Genomic DNA, 24917 nt, shown 5'->3' with positions numbered 1-24917 from the left:
CTTTCGACGCCATCGCAAAAGACACAGTACAAGCACATATTAATCCATGTTGTGATAATTGAGGAAAGACCGTTTTATTGCTCCCGCCCATATTCGCAGCGGTGATCCCACTTATTACATTGCTATAAATATTTTCGCACGTTTAAAGTCTAGTGTGACCGCGCCTTTAACCAACTTGTGCAGCTCTGTGAGTGCATCTAAAATGCCTTTTGGGATGAGAACCTGGTTAGAGGCAGCACTAAATAGAACAGCCTCCTGAAAACACACAAATTCAAGGTAATCCAGGTCAAGGGGTTGCTGACAGACAATATGCTGGAGCCGTGTGTGGATCCTCTCTAACATTGTTTGTGCAAGCAGTTCCTAGAGAGGGAAAAAGAGGAAAAATGGATGAGGTCAAAAACACTGGTGTAACTGAACATGACCAGTAAAATGACCAAAAACTACACTTTGGTTCATTCTTAATATCTTCATGACCATTAAATTTAAATTAAATTAACATTTAATTTAAATTAAATTCATGCATTTAGCAGACACTTTTATCCAAAGCGACTTACAGTGCAATCAGGCTATCAATTATTACATATCATTAGTGATAGAGACCTCAAATAATGACACATGATTATGATTACGATTAAGAAAATGTAATGATTGATATCACATGGATGCAGAAAATGAGTTTATAATACCCTCAGTATCAGGGGTTTAGCCATTTACCCAAGTCTAGGGCCTTGTAGAATCTCAATAGATATGCAGTACAAACTTTGGTTCAGTTATACTATGAACATGTTTGTCTTCCATCCTGCAAAGTTCGGTGAGGCTATGAATAACACTAAGATATTAATGCCCAAACATGGTTCTCTGATAGTGTTTTTGATGCTATAAAAATGACAATCTCAAGGACTGACAAAAAATATGAATATTTTTACAGGCCTTGGTTTTGGGACCCAAATATAATATAGAAAAACTATTCATCTGAGATGTTGCTGCGACCACTTTCCTGGATTCTGACTGATTTGACATGGAACAAAGCCTCTATATTCTATTAGACACTAGCAGGAGAAGACCAGGGTTGATTTGGAGGTCTAAACACCCTTGCCATGATAAACAGACCGTTGATATGGACGCGGAACGGACTATTTTCTTTAGCGGAAGCAATACAATCGTTTTTAAAATCAATAAATTTTGTCAAATTATTTATTTATTTTGTAGGTAGCAATGTAATAAGTGGGATCATGTATAGCGAGGCGGTTGTTATAGCGAATAACAACCCCTTCAGGCTGATTTTTCACCAGCAATGACTGGAAACTCACCTGTTGGCCGCTCATCGTGTTCAAAACGTCCCTTACGCTAGCGTTTCTTGTTCTCTCCTGTTTCCATGTCGGTGGCGGCGCCAAGCAAGTCGCTAACAGCGCCACCTGCTGTTGTGGAGTGCGAATTACATGACAGTTTACTAGCATGTGTGTGGATCTGAAGGCATTTGCGTGTGGATCAGCAATGCGGAAAATTTGTGCCAAAAGTCGCGTGACAGTTTTTCGTACTTGTAGAATTTTGTTTTGTACTTGAAGGATTTTGTTTTGTACTTGAAGGATTTTGTTTTGTATTTGAAGGATTTTGTTTTGTACTTGAAAGATTTTAGTTTGTACTTGGAAGATATTTTTGTCATTGAAGACATAAATTTCTTTGTTAATGTAAAACGTACTGTATTTGTTTGATAGCTACGTTTTTTATTTGCAGAACAAAATGCATTAGTTTGTGAGTGATGTTTTGTATTTGCAAACCACACTGAGTTTGTTTGTGAATCGTTGGGTGTGAGTAAAACACATTTTGTGTGTGTGTGTGAGGTTTTGGCATAAATCTCACTCCATATGGTACCCTTTAAAAAACAGATACTAATATTAACATTTTCTTTTACATAGCATCTTTAAAAGCAACTTTACACTGAAACCACAATAAGCTTCGATTTAAAACGACAGAAAAAACAACTAATATGTTCCCTTTAAGGGCAAATAACGTAGATGTACATTTTTCTCGGAGAGTTTAAATTTTTTTCTAATTCACAATATTTAATGATATTAATGCAATCCCCCATTTGATAGTAGTAATATTTTTACTTCGTTAAGTCACTTGTGTTTCAGTATTTAAGTTCAGTAAAGTTAATGGGGAAGATATCTGCTTTTGAAAAGAATTGTTTAAAAAGAAGCTTATTATATAGTAGAAGTGGATGTCATGTTAAGGTGTTTCTCATCGGATGGTGATCTTTTTTAATTATTTATTATATTTCCTTGTTATTATAATGATGAAGTCAAATGGTTTGAAAGAATAGCTTTGTTAGAACAACTTAAAATTGACAGAAATTGGTTAATTTTCAAATTTAAAAATTGGTTATATGCACTCTTGTTTACAAGAAACAACTTTTTTCCACTCTCAGACAAAAAGGTACAAAAGCTGTCACTGGGGCGGAATCTCTTCAAAAGGTACAATTTTGTAGCTTTTTAGGAACTAATATGTACACTTTAGGTACTAATATAAACCTTTAAGCTACCCATATGGAGTCTTTAGGTACAAAAACATGTCTCTTTTGAAAAGGTACCACCCCAGTGACAGCTTTTGTACCTTTTTGTCTGAGAGTGATGCTTGGTTTAAAAAACAATCAAAAAAACTTTTAATAATCAGGTAAAAAATATTTTGTTCTGTTTTTATGTCATCTAAATTGTACACACAATCACTCTTTATATTGGTGTATAAAGTGTGAAAGCTGCTCACTTGTCTCCCACGATGCCCAGGTTGATGGTGGGGTATCCGTGCTCCTGTATGGTGGCCAGCAGCGTCGAGCGATTCGAGTCTCTGATCTTACCGGGGTGTAAATCGTCCTCTGGGTTCAGCAGCTGAAGACACAACAGTTTGCTGCTCAGGAATTGCTTAAAAGACTTAAAGAGTAACTTTAAGCATTGCATTGTTACAATCAAGAGCAGATTTAAGTGATTTGGGGAATGGGGCTCTATACAGTTTCTCACATTTTGAATCTTGAGGTGCCTTTCTTCGTTCTTCACTGTTGTGATGCTGCACGACCGTGTTCCTTAGTTGTGTCCATTTTCATAATTTTTAGATTTTTCATAATTTGATTTCTTTCATCTTTTAGAGCGCTTACACCAGTTATAAGTATTTAGAGTATGTTTTGGACACTAGGTGGTGCTCTGGGCTCACTTCCTCTAAGCAACTGTACACAATGCAAGGCTGTCTAATTATAAACTTTAAAATGCATTTATTTTTGGTTTATTATAATTACACATTTAAATTAAACTGATGGAAATGAAGGATTATTTCAATCAAATATGAAGTGTGCTTGTGTGATAAGAAACGGCACATTAGGGCCCTAATTCTGTGCTTTCACTTTACATTTTTTGGTGTTCCTTTTTATTGGTTTAATCAAAAACGTATCTAATTCGTTGAATTCATAAAAACAACTTCATTTATTCATTTGTAGATAATAATAGGGCCCTATGAAATTTACATTTTTCCTACTTTTTCTTTATTTCTTTTTTTTTCTTTCGAAATTCTGTGTTGTGCACTTTACATTTTCTGGTTATTTAATGAAGGCAAAACATTGATCTATTTTTTCCTTCAGTGAAACTTAAACAAACCCTTTAATTTTTGTACATTCAAACAGAAGTTTACTGTGTAAATAGGAATATCACACAGACGACACAATCTAAGAGCAACGCAAATTAGACCTGCTTTTTTAGGCTTTAAATAATGGTGCAAATACCAGTAATTTGACGAGTGCAAAGAATAGCCAACTTTTATAAATGCATATTCAAAAATTACTGAGTCCATGCCTTTTCAGCGCTTCATTGCATGTCTTCCTGTAAATCCTGACAGTACTAAAATTATTGAAATGTCAATAGATGGTTTGCATTGGCTCAGGCCGTTAGTAAATCTAGCCCTTAATTTCTCAAGAAGTCTTCCTTCTCAGGTAAACGTATCTATATTTAAGAATGCTTAGAAATTTTTACTAGAAGCAAGACAAAAATACTAATAAGAAAATATGTTTTTTGCAGTGTGAGAAATCAGGAGGCTGTCTAGAAGAATCAGTGGAGGTCTGAAGAGCAGTGTGTGTGTTGTAGTGGCACCTCGTTGCCTGTAGACATCACAGCCACGACTGGAAACTTCTGCACTTCCACCTCTGTGACGCCCACCGTGGCCAGCAGCCCGATCTCAGACGGGCCCATGTGAGTGCCTTTGGCCAGAACGCATTCACCACGCTTAATGTCGTGACCGATGGGCCTGCAGAAGATGGGACACACTCGTTCAGACGCATCCGAGACACACACAGTCACGCTGAGATACGCTCACAGGCGCTCACCTGATGTCTTGACCTGGACGAACTTGAACCAGAATCCTCACCTCGAGCTCTTCTGTGCCCTGGAAAATCAGTTTAGATAAGAAGAGACGGTTAATAATTGACAGCTGAGGTGGAAATTCATTCATTCATATCATCATCAGTGAATAACATCTACCTGGACAGGTAACTTCAAATAATTTTGGTAGAATTTGAGTAAATTAAGTGCATTACATTTCAGCAATTTTGTATACTTGTCAAAAATAGAATAATATAAGTAAAAAAATTAATTAAATTTTAAAATTTAATTTTAAATAAATAAAAAAATAATAAATATATAATAAGAATAATAATATTATATATATATATTTTTTTTTAATCTATCAAGGATGCATTAAATCCATCAAAAGCGACACTAAAGACATTAATGATGTTACAAAAGGTTTGATTCAAATAAATGCTGTTATTTTGAGTGTTCAATACAAACAAAAATCCTGAAAAATAAAATGCATCACAGTTTCCGCAAAAATATGTTTTGTGTTCAACATTGATAATAATCAGAAATGTTTCTTGAGCAGTAAATCATCATATCAGAATGATTTCTGAAGATCATGTGACACTGAAGACTGGAGGAATGATGCTGAAAATACAGCGGAGCATCACAGAAATAAATTACTGCTTAATATATAGTCACATAGAAAACAGCTATTTTACACCACAATAATATTTCACAATTTTTTTTGTATTTTGGATCAATTAAATGCAGCCTTAGTGAACAGAAGAGACTTTCAAAAACATTTGAAAAATCTTAACGGGCCAAGACTTTTGAAAGTTAATGTATATAAATAAATTCAAATGATTATATCATGTATTTTTATGTTTGATTAAAGAATCAGCAGGCTGTAACTCACGTCTTCAGACTCTCGCAGGAGTTCGGTGTCTTCTACTTGAACCACAGCGTCTGCGCCGCATGGAATCGGAGCGCCTGTGGTCACCCGCATCACCTGACCCGGCATCACGGTGTGTGTGGGCTGGAAACACACACACACGGATCATATTCCTCACATCTGAAGGTGGGTTTATCAAAAGATATCTTTTCTTTTCTCACCTGCTCTCCAGCCTGAGACTCGCCGATAATAAATCTGTCACCATGACCATCAGCCGCTGTCAGGACACAGAGACAACACTGTAGCAAAAACAGATTCTAAAAATGTTTTGATAACGTTCCCATTAAGTTATGGACTTGATACAATCTTATTTTGAATGTAACCTAAAACCTAAAAAAAAAAAAACATTAAGGAAAAAAATTTTTTCAATGCTTTTGAACGTTTCGAAGTAGTAACATCAGCTAAAACATTTAAAGCTGCAGTAGGTAACTTTTGTAAAAAAATATTTTTAACATATTTGTTAAACCTGTCATTATGTCCTGAAAGTAGAATATGAGACAGATAATCTGTGAAAAAATCAAGCTCCTCTGGCTCCTCCCAGTGCTCCTATTGCCATTTGCAGAAACTCCATCGCTCCCGGTAAGAAATAACCAATCAGAGCTGCGGTCCGTAACTTTGTTTGTGTTCAAAATGTGGAAAAATGTATATAATAAGCGAGTACACCATGAATCCATTTTCCAAACCGTGTTTTTGGCTTGTCCTGAATCACTAGGGTGCACCTATAATAAGTGTTTATATTCAGACTATTTTAGATTGCTTCGGGGATACCGCGGTGGAGTAACCCAGTACCTTTGTGATTCTTCATAGACATAAACAGAGAGAAGTAGTTCCGGCTACGATGTTCTTCCACAAGACGCAAGCAGTTCTGTTTATTAACCGCTAGAGCGTCAAAAGTTACCTGCCTCAGCTTTAAATAATGTTACATTTTATTCATTCTGTAAACATTATGGGAATGTTACTTTTGAATGTTCTCTGATGTTTTGAAACAACTAGTAACATTAGCTAAAGCATTAAGACGAACATTCTAAGAATGCTTTGATGATGTTCAGATTAAGTTATGGATGTGTTCTCGGAATATTCAAAATGTCATTTTTTTTATTTGAAAACAACAAAAAAAAACACTTAAGCCAAAACATTAAGGGAATGATACAATAAGTTTGTGTAATCTCTGATCTCTCTATGTGTGTGTCAATGAGAGCAGTGCATTAATACAGAACAGTAATTTGGATCTACCTGTGCATTTAACCTTTTTTAAAGCATACCTGCCAGTAAATCAGAATCGCGACAGACCGTAAGTTAAAATTTTATTTTGAATGTTCTTGGAACATCAGACAGATCTGTTACAGACAGACTGTCAGTAAATACTCATGAGCTCATAAATATGCAATTAATGCAAAATCCCCATGTGCTGAAGTTTACTCTGCACAAGTTCTTGTTATGACATTTCTAAGCAGGAAACTCCCATCGCACACCAAGTCCATAAGAAATGAATGAAGTATTTGACATTCATCCCCTGAGAGGCGTTCTGAGCGGTGCTCTCCAGTAGACATGAGTCATTTCTTCTATATGCAGCGCCGACGCGAGGACTAGAGCGTGAGTTAACCAGGTCTGTCATGGTCGAGTCATGTGGGCTCTCACCTCTTACAGCGTAGCCGTCTTTAACAGAGGCAGGGAACGGAGGCAGGTTGTCTTTGGCGTAAACGTCCTGAGCCAGAACTCGACCCATGCCATCTATGAGAACAACAAGATTTATTAGCAAATAACATGCCTTTTCAAATACATAAGAAGCAATGAGCTACCTGATAATTAACCACAAGATAAAAAAATCTGTAGAAAATAACAATTTAGAGCATTTTAGATGCTGGCTTCTATGGAAGCTTATTTATACCATGGAATAAAATATAAAAAGGGCCACTTTTTAAATTCAGTAACTTTTTTTTTTAAATCAGAATTTCAATTCTCGAACAATCTTACCTTTTTTCACAGAATTGCATGTTTATATCTTGCAACTAACAGGTATAGACTCATCGATTCTTATTAATCATTATTTATTTAAATACATTTTTATGCTCATTATTCTGTGTTTAAATCTTGAAATTCTGACTTTTTTCAGATTTTTTTCTAATTCTAATTTAGTTTTTCTCCTGACATGAAAAAATTGCAACTTTTATTTTACAATTCAGAGTTTTTCCTCGTACAATTCCAAGTTTATTAATTGCGAGAAAAAAAACTCTGAATTGTGAGATAATTTTTTTTTTCTTGTGGCAGAAAAAAGCTTTAGACCCATTATTATTATTTTTTTATCATGTGAAATTTTAGGAGAAACATCTGGTGAAGTTGATGCTCTACATTTATTCTTTCTATTCTATAAAAACCAAACATGAGATATGAAATGTTCCTCTGGATCTGCACACACACACACACACACACACAAACACACACACACACACACACACACACACACACACTGAAGATACTGGGATTCACTTCCAGCATCCAAAACATACTTTATAAGAATAGCTCACTAAAAGAGAAATCACAGACTCAATGCAGAATGTGTTGTACCTCTGTAGTTAATGATCTCAGTGCCCAGAACTGCGGTCATCTCCAGCACAGTGATGAAGGCTTTATCCATAGAGGTGAGAGGAAACGTAGACATACGGTGTCTCCGAGCCACTTTGGTGATGTCCACCGCACTGTGACCTACACACACACACACACACACACACACTTTAACCTCAACACTTCATTTATACACGTGATGCTCAACCGATGTGGGGTTTTCTGTGTCTGATGCTGATATCTTAGGATGCCAACATAAGCTGTATTTTGTCACATAATTGTATGATAATAAATAGCACTGAAAAATACTGAAACTGAATGAAGTTTCTTTTACATTATATTTATGGAGTGTCCATGTAATCTTTTTAAAATTGTATCTAATTGCAAATAGTTTGTGCTTTTTAATAATTAATAAAAATTTATTTAATGTATCTAATAAAGATAATACTTTCATTTTTTATTAATATTTTGAATTTAGTTTTTATTTTTACATTTTCCATTTAATTTAAATTTTACTTAAAATTATAATAATTTAGCTGTGTTTTTGCATTTTTATTTTGTTTTCTTTCTTTTTTTTCAATTTTTTTTTAAGTACATTAAGTTAAGTTAAATTAATTTTTTTATATTTGTTTTTTATTTTAGTAACATTCAAATAATTTTTTTTCATAGTTTTGGTTAATTCATTTTAAATAAGTATTTTTTTTTAAGTATTTTAAATTGCTTGTTTTATTTTTGTGATTATTTTTCTCCATGATTATTTTACTTTCTTTTATGTAAAGCACTTTGGATTTGAACATTGCATGTGTACGAAATGTGCTCTATAAATAAACTTGCCTTGCCTACATTGAATATGATATTATTATTGCACACTATAATTAATAATAATTAAATATACTGAGGTTCAAATACTATTTACTATTAACTACTATTTAAATTTAGTGCAAAGAATATATATATTTAATATTAAGTGGAAATAGTTATACACATGTATCTGTTTTGTGATACAAGGGACCAAATGGAAAAGTCATTGACAGAGATTGGGAGAGCATTGATATTTCATGAAGAAACATACTTGCTCGTAAGATGTTTTCTTTGCTGCTGCATCGCGACTGCACCTGAAGAAAGAAAACAAGGGATGGAAGAGAAATACCTGTTAATATTTCATTTGTGTGTTTTCATGGAGCTTTTATAGAAGTTTGCCACTGAACCCCAGAAAACAATAAGCAATGGAACTCAGAGACGAACATGGAATTATGGGATGTAATGAGTAGAAACAGAGAGATTCACTACTGTTCAAAAGATTGATTTTTTTGAAAAAAGACTATTCTGCGCACCAAAGCTGCATTTATTTGATCAGAAATGCAGTAAAAACAGTGAAATATTATTACAATTTAAAATAGCTGGTTTCTATTTGAATATAATTTAAAATCTAATTTATTTCTGTGATGCACAGCTGTATTTTCAGCATCATTCGTCCAGTCTTCAGTGTCACATGATCTTCAGAAATCAGAATAATATAATGATTTGATGATCCAAAAGCATTTTTAATTATTTTCGATGTTGAAAAAAATTGTGCAATGTCATATTTTTTGTAGAACGTATTTTTCGTTATACATTATGTATTTTAGGATTCTTTGATGAACAAAAATTTCAATAGAACAGCATTTGTTTACAACGTTACTGTCACTTTTGAGCAATTTAATGCATCCTTGCTGAATACAAATATTTTAACCAGTATTATATCAGTAGTGTGACTGACCTCTGACCTTGTCCAAACTGAACATAATCTGATCTAAACCTCAGATCTGAAACTCAAAAAAATAAGCTAAACCTATAAGATAAACCTGTTTGCTTCCCATTTTATCCAATGAAAGAAAGAGACCAAAAACTTTGTATCATCTTGCTGGAATGTACCCTACTCCCATGACATGAAACTTCTTCTCCTCTTCATTTAGACATTTCTCTTTTTTAATAACACTATTTTTCTCCTGTTGTCCTTTTTGTAACCTCAACATGTTGCTCAACCCTTGACTGGAGCGGTAGTTTGTGAAGACTGTACTTGTGTAAAGCACCCTATAATCAGTGGCAGGAAAAGATCACTTCAGTGAGAGAGAGATGGAGTGAAATGTTCCTGAAGAACTACTGATGCCCGAGGAGAAGCTGAACAACTGAAGGAGGAGAGAAAGACAATTACGAGAGCGAGACCCTGAACAGCACAGAGCTCATGAAACACCACGGAGAGTCGCACAGAGCAGCGAGCAGTGAGCAAATAATAAATCAATCAAGATGATGATGTCAGCAAAAGCCCCAAAACACAGTAGCTTCTGGAAACGGGAACAAACAAACATGCAGGGGATTCATTTAGGGAATCTGACTCTTTTTTTTTTTTTGTAGCTTTGAATTGCACAGGTTCAATAACAGGCACTTTTTAAAAAAGAATCACTATTTGTGGCTTTTCATGCCATTATAACTTTTTATGTCAGATAATACGCTCAAAAAATTAATTAGGCCTAAATCAAATACATAAATCTAAGATTTTTATTTGTAATTTTTAAATCCATTTGCATTACAGTTTTAGTATATAATAAACGTATAAATGAAACAGTCCAGATTTCTGTAATAGTGCTAATAAATTAAATGCATTTTAAATATACATTAGCCAGGATTATATATTTATCATTCATGAATCAAATTTGTTTCAGTTTCATTCGTTTTAACTAACTGAATATTGCTTGTTTCCATATTCATGTTTTTAAGCTTAATAACGTTATACATTTAATTGCATGAAAATAAAAAAAATAAAAATAAAATAAACTGAGATTTATTTGAGGACAGAAACAGACTAAATTTAAAATGTATTTATGTACTTACAAATAAAACTATGACCTGATTTTTTCATTTGTTTATTTAATTTAGATATATAACCATTTTAATTTATGTATGACTGAATTGTATTTATGTAAAATAAAATAAAATAAAATAAAAATGTAATTTAATTTAATTTAATTTAAGTTAATAAAAATCTATGACCTGATTTATTTTTATTTATTTATATTTAGTGCAGAAATTGTAACACTTTCATTTATGTACGACTGACAACTAAGCATCACGTTCTGCTTATTAGTTTATTTTAAAACTGTTGTAAAACAAATTTAATTAAACAAATTTAAATACACAAATCTTTAATTTAGGCCTGTGTATTTTAAGTGTATTCTATGTAGTAAAAGTTAAAAAAAGGGATTTTTTCCTTGAATTGTATTACTTGCATTGATTTAAAATATAAATTAGGACACAAATTTGTTCTCTGCTCATACAATGAGAAATCACAATATCAAAAGAATGACAGAAGATGGCAGCGACAATGACTCAAAAAGGAAAAGATTTTAAAATAAAGTTCAGTACTTTTAAGCATCCTATAGTCTTGAAATGAAATCTTCATACATATCATAATTAAATAATGTATCTTATCACATTTAAAAAAAAAAAGAAGCAAAATAAGATAAGGAAATGCTAAAAAAAAGACATAATTGCAAATAAGTGGAAGAAGACAGAGTTTGGCATGTGAAGGGCTGATTATTCTGGGATAGTTACTCGAGAACTGAAGGTCCTATGGCCACGGCGATCATCTTTAAGCACCTCCAACCTACACTGGAGCTTACGGAGATAAAGTCATCAGTTCATCAGTTACAAGCAACAGAAGAAACAATCCAACAGAGAACAGAGCGACAGGCAACTCAAAGATACACCGACAGATAGAGAGATCACAGGAACTAGAGGTTGTTAGTGAACATTTCATTTAGAATATCATCTAAATCTCCAAGAATAATACAAGTTAAAGTACTGATAAGAAGAAATGTAGCATCACATCACTTGCTCATCAATGGATGCTCTGTAGTGAATGGGTGCCGTCAGAATCAGAGTCCAAACAGCTGATAAAAACATCACAATAACCCACAAGAAATCAGCACCACTCCAATCCACCAGATAATGTCTTGAGAAGACAAAAAAATTCATTTTTGTAAGAAACAAATCCATCAAGAAGGCATTTTAAACTTTAAACCATTATTTTAATTCAAAAGATGAGCCCCACAAGTCTATCTCATGTTGTCTCTCACATTAAAATCCACCTACATATTTGTTTATAGCGGTTTCTGCTTGTAAACAGAGCTTGATCTATGCAGATTCCTCTCTTGATTCAGACAAGGCATCACAGAAGCGTTATTATTCTCATTCTGACGGCACCCATTCACTGCAGAGGATCTATTGGTGAGCAAGTGACGCAATGATACTTTTCTCCAAATCTGTTCCCATGAAGAAACAAACTCCTCAACAAACTGAATAACCTGAGGGTGAGTATAATGTCAGCAAATCTTCATTTCTGGGTGAACTATTCCTAGTCAGACAAAATAGTTTACATAAAATAATCAAACACACACACCATCTGAGGTGCAAGTCAGAAGATATCAAATCTGTGTAGAGAGGATATATAACCACACACTCACTCACAAATATACTACTTTATTCGATTAATCAACGTTTCGGCCAAAAGCCTTTTTGTAGGATTTCTTAAATGGTGACAAGTATAAAAAGGCAATTATTCACAGGTGCAAACATTCAATCTCAATCCAGCCAAAAATCCGAAATAACATTAGAAAAGTAGTAGTACAATGATGTAGAAATACGAATTATCCACTAGCTGCGCATTTTACTGAATTTACCTTTTTACGATACATAGGAATTGAAAAGGTATTTTTAAAGAGGAGAAAAGGTGATTTGAATCGTATCCTGTTGAAACGAGAGGCTTATTGGATCTATAAATTAAAATGTGTATTTTTTGTAAGTAATGTGCCTTAAGTCACTGTATGTTGAACTGAGCTTTTAACATGAGAATTCATATAATTTGACAAAGTGTGTTGAATACTGAAAAATTGTTGTTGTAATGAATATTTGCTGTTTAGTAAGACTGATTGGTTTTTCTTATGTTAATTGATTGAGATTGATTGTTTGCACCTGTGAATTGTTGTCTATTTATGTGTGTGGGTTAGCTGTGTTAGTGATGGTTCAAGACATACTGCTGGTGTCATTTATAAGACAAAACCACGTGATGGAGCTTGTACTGTGAATGAAGACAGAGACAGTGTGAAAATCTTGAAAAAAAAAAAAAAAAAACACAAAAAAGTGTAATGTCGAGCTCAACTCACTGGAATCACTGGCATCACTGGAAACTACATTTACTCACAAGCATGTACTTTAATTCACACATGCACATTCTACTGCAACAAACATGAACTATTATGCCATTCAAACTCTACTGGAATTGATATTTATGAATATGTAGTGTTCCACTTCATTTAGCATCCTGCTTTAAAAGGCTGCTGTCTAGGAAGCTCATGCTCACTATATTTGGAACAGAACTTCGTAACAGGGATGTGTTTCCTACTAGCACTGAGGTGTGTTATTGATGTATTAATGGGATTTTCCTGCTGTATTATTAGCATGTGTTGAAGGCAGTTACACAACAAATCTGGTTAATACAATGCTACACATGCACACAGACAAAAACATATTAATTACTGTTTACTAAACATTGAAAACAAGTATTGTTACTTGAAAAAAAAAAAAATTAACTAATTATTTTTTTAATTCACCTAGATGCCAGGCAACATTCTTATTTTCTACTACTAAAGTACTAAAATAACAAATACAAAAAAATTGTATTAATAATAAATACTAGACATTTAAAATAAAAAACTAAAACTGACAACAAATAAACAACAAAATTACTAAGACCTCAACTAAAATTAAAGCGAAAACAGAAAATATAAAAATAAAATCTAATTCAAAATTATCAAAAAGTACTATATCAATGACACTAAAATAACTTCAAGACACAAACACCAAACATACTACTGCAAACACAAACAGCATCACAAAAAGAGAACGAATGGAGGTGAATGAGTGTGTCAAAATATCATTTTGTTTGTAAGTCGCTTTGGATTAAAATGTTAGCAAAAAGTACAATGTTCATGGGGTCATACAGCATGCAACCATCAGCGGCAGACGTGCATCAATCTACAATGAAAAATTTTGGTATAGGATTTACTTTGCTAGAGAATTTAGCAAATAATTACAAAGAAATGGAAAGTAACATATAGAATTAAATATGAAATATCATATATATTATACACTTATATAAATGTTTTTCATATAACAAAATATATTGTAAATATATGCTAAATGTATGTTGTAAACAATTTGTTACAGACAAATATGAGATAGAATTGAAGTGAATATATTTTCTTGGACTGAAATATATGGAGGTCAAATAATTTTTAAAAACTTTTTATAATATATATATATATATATATATATATATATATATATATATATATATATATATTTTTTTTTTTTAAATAAGTTTCAGTTTTTCTACTTTAAAATTTCACATTTAATTCAATGTTACATGTCATTTCTTTATAATTGTTTGTGATAATCACTAGCAATTTCTGAGTGAAAATAGTTTCAAGACCAATTTTTAATAACTATAGAAAATATTTTGGTGTAAATTGGCTTAAAGAAATAATGCTAACCATACAGTGTTTTAGCTTAACTTAAAAGCTAAACTAAATCTTTAAACTCACTGATACCTGTTCTGTAGTGACATGATGGTTAGTAGATGTTAGTAAATCTGTCATCATTGTTGGTTGTGTTCAAAACAATCCAAATTTTTTTCTGTATTTGAGTCATTTTATTAGCTGTTGGTGCTAAAGTCATGTTTAAAGGATAAATTTGTCTCAATTTATGATTGAAGATGAGCTCTTTACCTGGTCCAAGGTAGAGTACCTTGACTTGAGTGTGATGACCTCATCCAGGTGTGCTCTGAACTCTCGCCGCGACGCCTGGAGGAAGCCACAGGACAGTCATTCACCCCAAACACACACACACGCACGCGCACGCACACACACGCGCGCGCACACACTCACGCACGCACATACACACACACACGCGCGCACACGCACTCACACACACAAACACACACACGCACTCACACACACGCGCGCACACACGCACACACGCATGCACTCATACACGCGTGCACACACTATCCATATCCAACAGGCGCATATACACAATCCATCTGCATTCAGTCAAACATGTTTATGAGCATGCACTGCCACAAACACACAAAAAATAAACACACACACACACACATATACACATACTCTCTCCAGCAACACACTATATTAAATTACACTGCTGTGATGTGCACCAGTACAATGAAAATATGTCCAGATGAGCAAAGTGAAAACTCAACCACATCTAAAGCAACTTAACAGATAGAATGCTGTATGTCGTGAGTGATAAATAAGAACAAACCATCAGAAAAGAAATCATGGAGCTGGAGAAATCACTTGAATCGGGCTTCTCAAAGCACAAGGGCTACTACAGTGATGGGAAACACAGTTTTTTTTTTCAAGCTAAAAGCTATTGAGTGTAAAACTAGAGTCAAGCTACATTACAAGTTACTCACAAAAGTGACAGAAGCTATAAAAGGAGGTAACATCATAATAAATGTATAGAGAGTCATATGAACAATTTTTGTCTCTAAAACAATATATCAGAGCAGTACAACCTGACAAAAAATATTTATTTAATTTTACCATAATATTTTTTTAATTGAAAAACAAATAAATGAAAACAATAAAAATAAAAATAATTTTATCAGCAAAAGTTAATATTGTGCATCCTGATAAATAACTGAATACCAAACAAAAACAGCAACAACAACAAAAACATGTAAATGCACTGCAGTATATAATATATATTTTTTTTCAGTGTAATAAATAAGCTTCTAATTTAATGTACACATATATTGTATATAATTTTTAAAAATGTATTAAAAAATAGCTACTTTTTAAAGACATCAATGCAAAATGACAAAAATATTATCCATTTGTTACTGGAAAAACATTTAACATGTAATAAAAATTTATCAATTTTTATAAATTTACTTTTTTTATTATTATGGTATATAAGTATAATATAAAGCTTGCAATGTCTGGCATATGGATGGATTATTGATTAAAACATTATTTAAGCAATCAACTTTAGACCAAGTAGAGCTCATATAACTGCCCTTTTAGATGTCATGTGTGTTTTACAGAGGTAATAACTAAAAGTTGACTGATACAGGTTTTTCATCGGTTGAAAAGGGAAATCTGGAGAATTAGTTGGATGATAAACTGCTGATATAAATAATACAATATAGTGTTCGCAATATAATGTACACAAAATTGCTTTAGATGATCCTCAAAATAGCCAAATATGATTAATTAACTGGCCTGGTTGATACTACCGCATCACTAGTAAGAATCACCCCTCTGGCCACACATGCATTAAAATGTTGAGAAAAAATAACATTAGAAATGCATTAAATAATGTAAAGGAAAAAAATATATATGATTATGCTGATGAATAAACCAATTAAGTCAAAACCATTTCAAATATGAAATAATATCCCAAAAATTGTCTGTCGGTCATTTCTGCACTTGAGAAACGCATGCATGACAAGACAGGAAGGGTTTCAGGCAGAGCAGGAAGCAACAGTCATCACATGCAGGAGGAAACATGTGGCATGGCAACATGTGGAGGTGCAGACGCATGCAGGAATACCTCAGCAATGCTTAGGGTGGATGAAGAGGAGGGAAGCCGCGCCTGGGTGCCACGAGAAGGGGGAGAAGAGAAGACAATTAAATATATGAGCCAGCAAAGCCAAGCTGAGACACACACTGCTGCCCCCTGCTGGCCCGGAGGACTGCAGCAGCACCGCAAGCCAAAGCAGCTGGGAACAGAAGACATTTAAATATAGCAGAAACTACGCTAATACAGCGCTTGCACTCGTGTGTTTTCTTCTGATCTGGGATTTGTGCTTGACATTTTCAAGACAAGTTCATGTTTTTTTCTCTTAATATTAACCTGAGCTCATTTACTTAGTGGACAGTCATTTCTGATCCCTGTAATTATGAGATGAAAATCTAAATATATATATATTTTTTTTTAATCGAAATTATGAAATACTAAGTAGGAATTATGACTTTAAAAGCTGAAATGATGACAAAAAGTAAACATTCTGAAATAATGAATTGAAATTATGACATAAAAATGTGAAATTATAAATTGAAGTAGAAAAAAATTACTTTATAAGTTGAAAATGATGACAAAATTATACATAAAGAAAAAAAATCATAATTATGACAAATAATTATAAGATAAAAAAGTTAAAATCATGTCTTTAAAAATCTAAAATCATTAAATTATCAAAATTATGGCATACTAAATAAAAACCATGCCATAAAAAGTGAATTTAACTAATTATGACTTTAAGTGAAATTAATGACATACTAAATTGACAAAGTCAAAAGACACGAAAAGTAAAAATGGTGACATAAAAATTCATAAACATGATAAGTAATTTTGAATTGGTAAAATTCTATTTTCAGTTGGTGACAAATTCATTGATCTGATTTGTAGGTTTTCATACAATCTGCTTACGTGCCAGTGATGGTTTGGTTTTATAGGCTGACCTCGATGCTTACTTTTTTCCTAAAAATCGTAAATTTTTGTACGACTCACATACTGCAGAATCAATTCATATGAAATGGCCACCTCACATTTTTTCATAAGATATAATGAGCATAAAATTACACCGACACATTGGGCAAATTAAACATTTCTAACAGTTTTAAGTACTTTTATTGATACTTTTTAACACTGAGTGAAATATAAAACGTTATAACATTTTGGCAATTGTGGATTTGAGGTTTCAGCCGAAATAGTTTTGGAGTGCCAAAATCACTGAGCTGAATAGTGATGTTTAATTAGCATTTCTCTAATGTCATGTTTTCACTGTTCATTTGAGTGTTGATGAAATCAATTTGGTTAATTTAAATAAAATGTATTTTCCATTTCGGTTTTCAGCCAAGTGCATCCTGAATTTTCGGTTTTGACCTTGAATTTTCCTTTTGGTTTATCACTAGTTATAATCAACATTTCTCATCTTACTTAATTACTTACTTTTACCTTCACTACAAAGTATAAATGCAGTTTCTGTCATTTAGGCCAAAGTGAGTTATCTTAGGATCACATTTAATGTTAAATGTTTGTTGCAGAGAAAAAGTAAGTCATACAAGTTTTAAATGAGTGAGTAAATAATGACATTTTGGATGCACTCTCCCTTTAAAACCGCTTATAATGTCTGGATTGGTTCCCGAGCCTCAGATTTGACCCTCTGTAGGGAGCGAGGGCGGCTAACAGGACACACACATCTGCTCAACACTGCTAATGCACAGCCAAGCGGTTTCTGCCACCATATGTTTAATAATGCTTTAGTATGTGCTTCTGTACTGCATCTACCAGGATGAGAAACTAAACCTCACATAATCTGGGGACACCATGATGCACTAAAGCAACTTCATTTTCATGACAAGCTAGCATCAAAATCGGGCTAAATAAGCAGTGACCTGCATGTCATTATCAGTCAAGTCGAGTCATTTTAAACATCGGTCTACAGCTAAAAGATGATAGATCAAGTGATAAAACATCACAATAATTCATTAAAAAAACATAATATCACAATAAAAACCAATCAATAATAAAACAATATAATAATAATAATAATATTTTCTTTTATAAAACATAAGCCTAACCCTGAACTAAAATGAAAATCTATAATAGATTTTAGCCAAAACACTGCAAGCATTTACTAACTGAACTTTTAGTCAAAAGAGTCTTAAAACATTATTTTGATCAAGATTTTTGTCAGACTGGATTTTAAAACCCTAAAGTCCTGAAAGTATGTTATCTAACATACTCATAATTCAGCCAAACATCAGAAAGAACACAAGATCTGATCTTCTACATCTCATCCCGTCTGATGAATGCACAAAATATATGAATATTTACACACAAATGGACACTGTCACATTGGACAAAATGCCAAGAGCAAATATGCATGACTAATTATGCAAAAACTTTATATACAAAATCACAGCCAAAAAAACATCAACACAAAAAGACAGATGGACTGATGAATGCAAACCTAACAGCAACAAGTTTTCTGTGCAGTGATTGTTTTTCTATATCACACTCTTTATACAACACAATCGAATACACACACACACACACACACACAAACACACGACATGACATAATAATAATAAAAAAACAACATTTAACATGATAAACATCCAGCACTATATTTGTACAAAATTCGACTTCTACAAAACAAATTTGAATTATTAAGCTATTAAATTGATTTTAATTAATAATTTTAAACACACATGTAGTCTGACTCAAGAAACATCAAATGCCAGACAAAGAGTGAAGACTTACCATCATCTACATGAAGACTGAGATCTCACACACACTGACACAGAGAGGAAGTGAACACACACACATGGATGGAGAAAGAAGAGGAGGAGAGAGAGAGAGAGAGAGAGAGAGAGAGAGAGAGAGAGAGAGAGAGAAGCCCACAGAGACAGAGCAGGCAGGAATTATAAACCGAGAATTAGAAGGAAAAAAAGAAGGAGAAAGAAACAGAAAAATGGAGAGAACACACACACACACACACACACACACACATCCATGGTCTATAACTTACAAACATGTAGTTTATGTTAATGCAAAATAACTGAAAATGTACAGTATTTATTAGGATAGAATACACCAAATAAACCAGTTTGCCTTGTGTTTATGTCTCATTTCAGTCAATTTGAAGTTGATTTTATTAATTGATAATACACTGTTAAATGAGCAACACACTCAAAATATGGCACATTAACAGCTGACACAGAAGAAATGAGTGCAAATCTAAATTTCCAATATATTTCAAACTGAAATATAAAAAGTCGCTGACCAACTTTGCTAAATTTGCCAACTTAATGATTTCCACAAGTGCTTGTGTATTATGTATCGAATGGATAAGCAATGGACCCTTTCATTATAAAAATTACAAAAAGAAAACATTATGTATGAGTATTTTTTTCTCTGTGAGGACATCTTTAATAAAAAGAGGTTGTCAGATATGTATATAAGTTAAGGTAAAATGCACTCATAAATGTAATATATATATGCATATATACAATTTCTATTCATTTGAATTACACATAAACAGCGTATTAAATTTTATGTGATGCATAACTTTTTGTGATTCACATTTTGAGCCAAATGATTACTGCTTGTTCAACAGCTAACCACTTTTTTAACTGAATACATATAATTGTTTTCACAATGAACAGATTAATGCTGATTCTAAGCGATTTGAATAAATGCATTTTGAAAACATGATTATTTAAATAAAACCAAGTATATGCTTAGTTATTAATAACTTATGTCATGACTTCTTTTTTTGAGTGCATTCTTTACTTAATAAACGCGCTTCCATCATTCTGTCCAATTACTTGTCCATTAAAATGAAACGCAGGATTGCGTTAGCAGATAATCACAGGAACTGGTTTATGTGTTAGTGGCTCACTGTTATGTAACCGTGTTATATAACTGTGTGGAGGACTGCCACAGCCATATCATCATCTGTGTGTGTGCAAATGTGAGAGAACACAAGACAGGAAGTGACATCAAGAGAGAGTCTGAGGATGCTTGTGATCAGGGCGGCTATTAATCAGTTGATGTTTCTGAGTTTTTGTTTTGTCATTATTATGACACTATTGCATGTCTCGGTTTCATCAGTGTAGTAAAAGCATCTATAAATGTTTTCATACTTTGTATATGCAATGAAGACATGACCAGTCACGATTTAATATGCAAATATTATGACAATAAATCAATCAATCAATCAATCAATCAATATATTTAAATATATATATATATATATATATATATATATATATATATATATATATATATATATATTTTTTTTTTTTTTTTTTAAGGGAACATTTTAATTCATCAGCTTTCACTCACTGTTTCAAATCTATATGACTTTCTTTCTTTTTGCAGAACACAAAAAGAAGATATTTAAAGAAAAAAAACATTTTATTTGGAGCACATTTAATTTCATTGTACAGAAAAAAAAGTATGTTTTCAAGTATGTTTTATGTTCTACAGAAAAATTAATAAAAAGAAATGCAGTTTGAAAATCTATGCTAAAAACAGATAATTCTAGCAGGATTATTATCGATATAAACATCAACAGAAATAAAATATAAAACTTTTATTTCATCTATGAAGGAAACTTCTCATTTAATTTTAACTGTATGTACTAAAAGAACTAAAACTTAAATTAAAATTGATAAAAACTATAATCATATACTATAGTACTATACTAACATAACTACTAAAATGTAAAAAAAAAAAAAAAAGTACTAAAATGTTAACTAGAAAATATAAAAAAACTTAATTGAATCAAAACGGTTTCAAAATATTAATTAATCTCTCAATGATACCAAAATAAAGTCTAGATGTTAAAAATGCAATGAAAAATGGATTGGAGGAAGTAATTTTTTGCAGATTATGTGTAACAATGTTTCCAATTTAATTGCAAAAATTAATATTAAATATTTCTAAAAATAATGATGAAAATGAAAAATATGCATTTACATTTGTTGATCATTTGCATATGTGGAAGGTTGATTGACTGAAACATAATTAATTATTTTCTGTGATGACTATGCATGTATTTCTTAGTTTATAATGTACTTTCATCCTATACAGTATGTTTCAGGAAAGGAATCCCATGAATTGTACAAATAATGTAAAGCTTGAACGCAATATACAGTAAATTGCTTGAATAAAAGCATAAATCAAAATGCATAAATGTGTAAAAATGTTCAGGAAAGTCAGTGCATGTATCTGCATATGCTCATATTCAGTTCAAGAGATGTCAATTGATTTAACACTTTTATTATTCATCCCATGTTTGTCAAAAGATCACTAATTTCTAAATAATTTCTAATTTGTTTCTTGTTAATACACATTTGACAGTAAAGCACTGAACTTGAGTTGGGAAGTAGAACATTTACTTTTATTAATGACAGTAATGTGTAAAATATATTTTTTTATATGGAAAATATACTTCACTTAAATACCATTCTTCTATATTATTGTACTGAACTTCTCAACAATTTGAGTGAGCACTCTTTACTTGCTTAATATGATTCAGTCGCAAATTGAAGAAAAGTTTGTTTTCCGAATCACTTTGACATTTCTTTCTTCACACAGAGTGCAAAGTGCAAAACTTTGACAACATTTTATTTCTTGATGATTTAATATTTTATTAAAATGCTTTTATAATCTCAATATGTAAAACAAAAAATAAAAAATAAATATATTAATTATTAATAAATGCTCCTCTGCTGCCACCTACTGGTTAAAGTGGGAACTTTGACCATTTTTAAACCTTTAAAGTGTTGTGAATAGTTGCATAACATATTTGAAAGTCCCTGATAAAATTCTCAAAACCCTGAAATGAATAATGTCTCATCATATATAACAAATGACAAAGTGCTCATTCTGCAATCTGAAGAAAGATTTATGCTTTGCTACTGTACCTTTATTTTGCCTTGTACAGTTATTCATTGTTTATATAATTTTGTTATAGTATTTTCATTTGTAATCTTTCAACAATGCTTTCATTAACAGCATTCATTTTGAAGCTGGTAATGATTTAAACGGGGGTTAAATTAATGATTAATTTAGCATACAATATTTTACATGGAAACAGTAATGATAGTAAACATGTTGAATGAGCCACCAACGCCTATGAAAACAGATTTCAGCAAAGAGGCACAAAAACAGGATAGAAAATAATGTTTAATTTTTTTTTTAAACTAGCTCTGCGACGTGCATCTACGGCTTCACGCACGACTAGTCACAGTGGAAACGTGAAACACATGGTTATCTTGTTTTCTCCTCCAACTTCAAAATCGTCCGACGTTGTTTTACCTTATTTTGTAAAGAGCTTTTGACTTTCTTTGCATCTTTGTAAACACAAGGTCTGTACATTCACGTGACCTTTCCAATGTGATTGACTATGTGATGTGTGAATCCAGCTTGTGCAAGATGAACATCTGTGGTTAAAAAGTATATAAATCTGTATTTTGTTTAAAGAATATGACAGATCGTTTCAGTAGATAAGACCCGTATTCCTCGGCTGGGATCATGTAGAGCCCTTTGAAGATGCATTGAAACAGCAATTTGGATCTTCAGTCCATTGACCACCATTGAAGTCCATTAAATGGAGAAAAATCCTCAAAAACCTTAATTTCTTCGCAATTTAAGAAAGAAAAAGTCTAAAAAATAATCTTGATTTCCCTTTTAGTTCTATTTTTCACTGGCAGATATTTTTCTTGTTTTAAGCATATCGAATTTAATTATTTAAGGAAACAATACACATTTTGATTCTCAAGTAAATGTATTTTAGAATGTTAGAATGTTTCGATTTTTGTACTGGAGAATGAGACAAAATCACTGAGATAGAAAATAATTTTTGCAGTGTTCTAAACAGAATTCTTGGATGCTCTAAATACCAAACAGAAACCTGTGAAATCCACACACAGATGGGACTCTGACAGGAGTTGTGCGGAGAGGTGAGCGTGGAGATCAGCAGCAGGGTGAGCGAGGTGGGGAGGCGGAGGAACGGCAGACAGGAAGTGAACAGAGCGGGGACAGGAAACAGGAAGTGATGCGCTCTCACCTTGGGGGTGGGACAGGAAGCGGTGGAGAGGCGGGAGGTAGCCTGGGCGCGCGGCGACTCGGACGGCGTGGTGCTCAGAGACGCCGTGTCACGAGGAAGAACCTGAACACCGCGTGAGATGATGGAGTCGGGAATCTGAGACATGAAAGAAGGAGGTTTATTAAAATCATAAACCTCCAGACATTTGCTCTCTCATTTTTTTTTATTACATAATGTAAAAAAGTTTTGAAAGCATTTATTTCCACTGGACATATTGTTCAACGTGTTCTTGTTTTTTTAAACAACCTAAATTCATTTTTTATAATTTAATTGTAATACATTTTAATTTAATTGCAAATTAAATGCAGTTAAGTGTCTGAAACATTACATTCAGATCTCACTCAAATATATTCTGTAATGCTTTACTTGAAGTCTTAATGTGTAATGGTGTATAAAGATATAATTATTACATGAAAAACTTCATGTTAGAAAAAATCTGAAACTTTGCCTTTTTAAGTTCAAGTACTAAAATTACTAACAAATTCAACTAAACTAGAATAAACCACACACACACACACACACACACACACACACACACACACACACACACACACACATATACAGTACAGACCAAAAGTTTGGAAACATTACTATTTTTAATGTTTTTGAAAGAAGTTTCTTCTGCTCATCAAGCCTGCATTTATTTGATCAAAAATACAGAAAAACAGTAATATTGTGAAATATTATTACAACTTAAAATATTAGTTTTCTATTTGAATATACTTTAAAAAAATAATTATTCCTGTGATGCGCAGCTGAATTTTCAGCATCATTCCTCCAGCTTCAGTGTCACATGTAACATCAGTCGATCACATGATCATTTAGAAATCATTCTAATATTCTGATTTATTATGAGTGTTGGAAACAGTTCTGCTGTCTAATATATTTGATCAATAAAAGTTTAAAAAGAACTGCATTTATTCAAAATAAAACAATTCTAATAATATATTTTCTTTACTATCACTTTTTATCAATTTAACACATCCTTGCTGAATAAAAGTATTGATTTTACTTTTTTTTTTAAAAAGAAAGAAAAAAAAAATTACTGACCCCAAATTATTGACCAGTAGTGTATATTATTACAAAATATTTATATTTTAAAAACAAAGCTTCTTTCTTTTTTTTTTTTTTACTTTTTCTTCATCAAAGTATCCTAAAAAAGTATCACATGTTCTGAAAAAATATTAATCGGCAGAACTGTTTCCAACTTTGATAATGAATCATCATATTAGAACAGTGGTTCCCAAAGTAGGGGTCGTGACCCCACGGTGGGTCGCGGGACCCCGGCGCAGGGGTCGCGAGATGATTTCGATATATGCTT

General features: G+C 32.5%; 1 protein-coding gene across 3 annotated transcripts in view; it reads right to left on the bottom strand.

Annotated features, from left to right (window-relative positions):
- The window catches only part of LOC127938043 (gephyrin), a 71163-nt gene that overhangs the window by 13498 nt on the left and 32748 nt on the right, over positions 1-24917 (bottom strand). For 2 of the 3 annotated variants that reach the window (XM_052534430.1, XM_052534431.1), the window contains exons 8-19: positions 23558-23692; positions 16522-16563; positions 14673-14747; positions 11440-11502; positions 8921-8963; positions 7852-7989; positions 6925-7017; positions 5448-5503; positions 5251-5370; positions 4364-4422; positions 4131-4284; positions 2764-2885 (exon numbers count right to left, since the gene is read on the bottom strand). In XM_052534430.1, the coding sequence (XP_052390390.1) occupies positions 2764-2885; positions 4131-4284; positions 4364-4422; positions 5251-5370; positions 5448-5503; positions 6925-7017; positions 7852-7989; positions 8921-8963; positions 11440-11502; positions 14673-14747; positions 16522-16563; positions 23558-23692 (1100 nt within the window). The remainder of the gene's footprint in view (positions 1-2763; positions 2886-4130; positions 4285-4363; positions 4423-5250; positions 5371-5447; positions 5504-6924; positions 7018-7851; positions 7990-8920; positions 8964-11439; positions 11503-14672; positions 14748-16521; positions 16564-23557; positions 23693-24917) is intronic. The other variant, XM_052534432.1, reaches the window with a different exon arrangement.

This window comes from Carassius gibelio, chromosome A20 (genome assembly GCF_023724105.1).
Source record: "Carassius gibelio isolate Cgi1373 ecotype wild population from Czech Republic chromosome A20, carGib1.2-hapl.c, whole genome shotgun sequence".
Taxonomy (NCBI): domain Eukaryota; kingdom Metazoa; phylum Chordata; class Actinopteri; order Cypriniformes; family Cyprinidae; genus Carassius; species Carassius gibelio.
The sequence above is the reverse complement of the archived record's forward strand: the minus strand, read 5'-3'. Positions and strand labels throughout refer to the sequence as shown.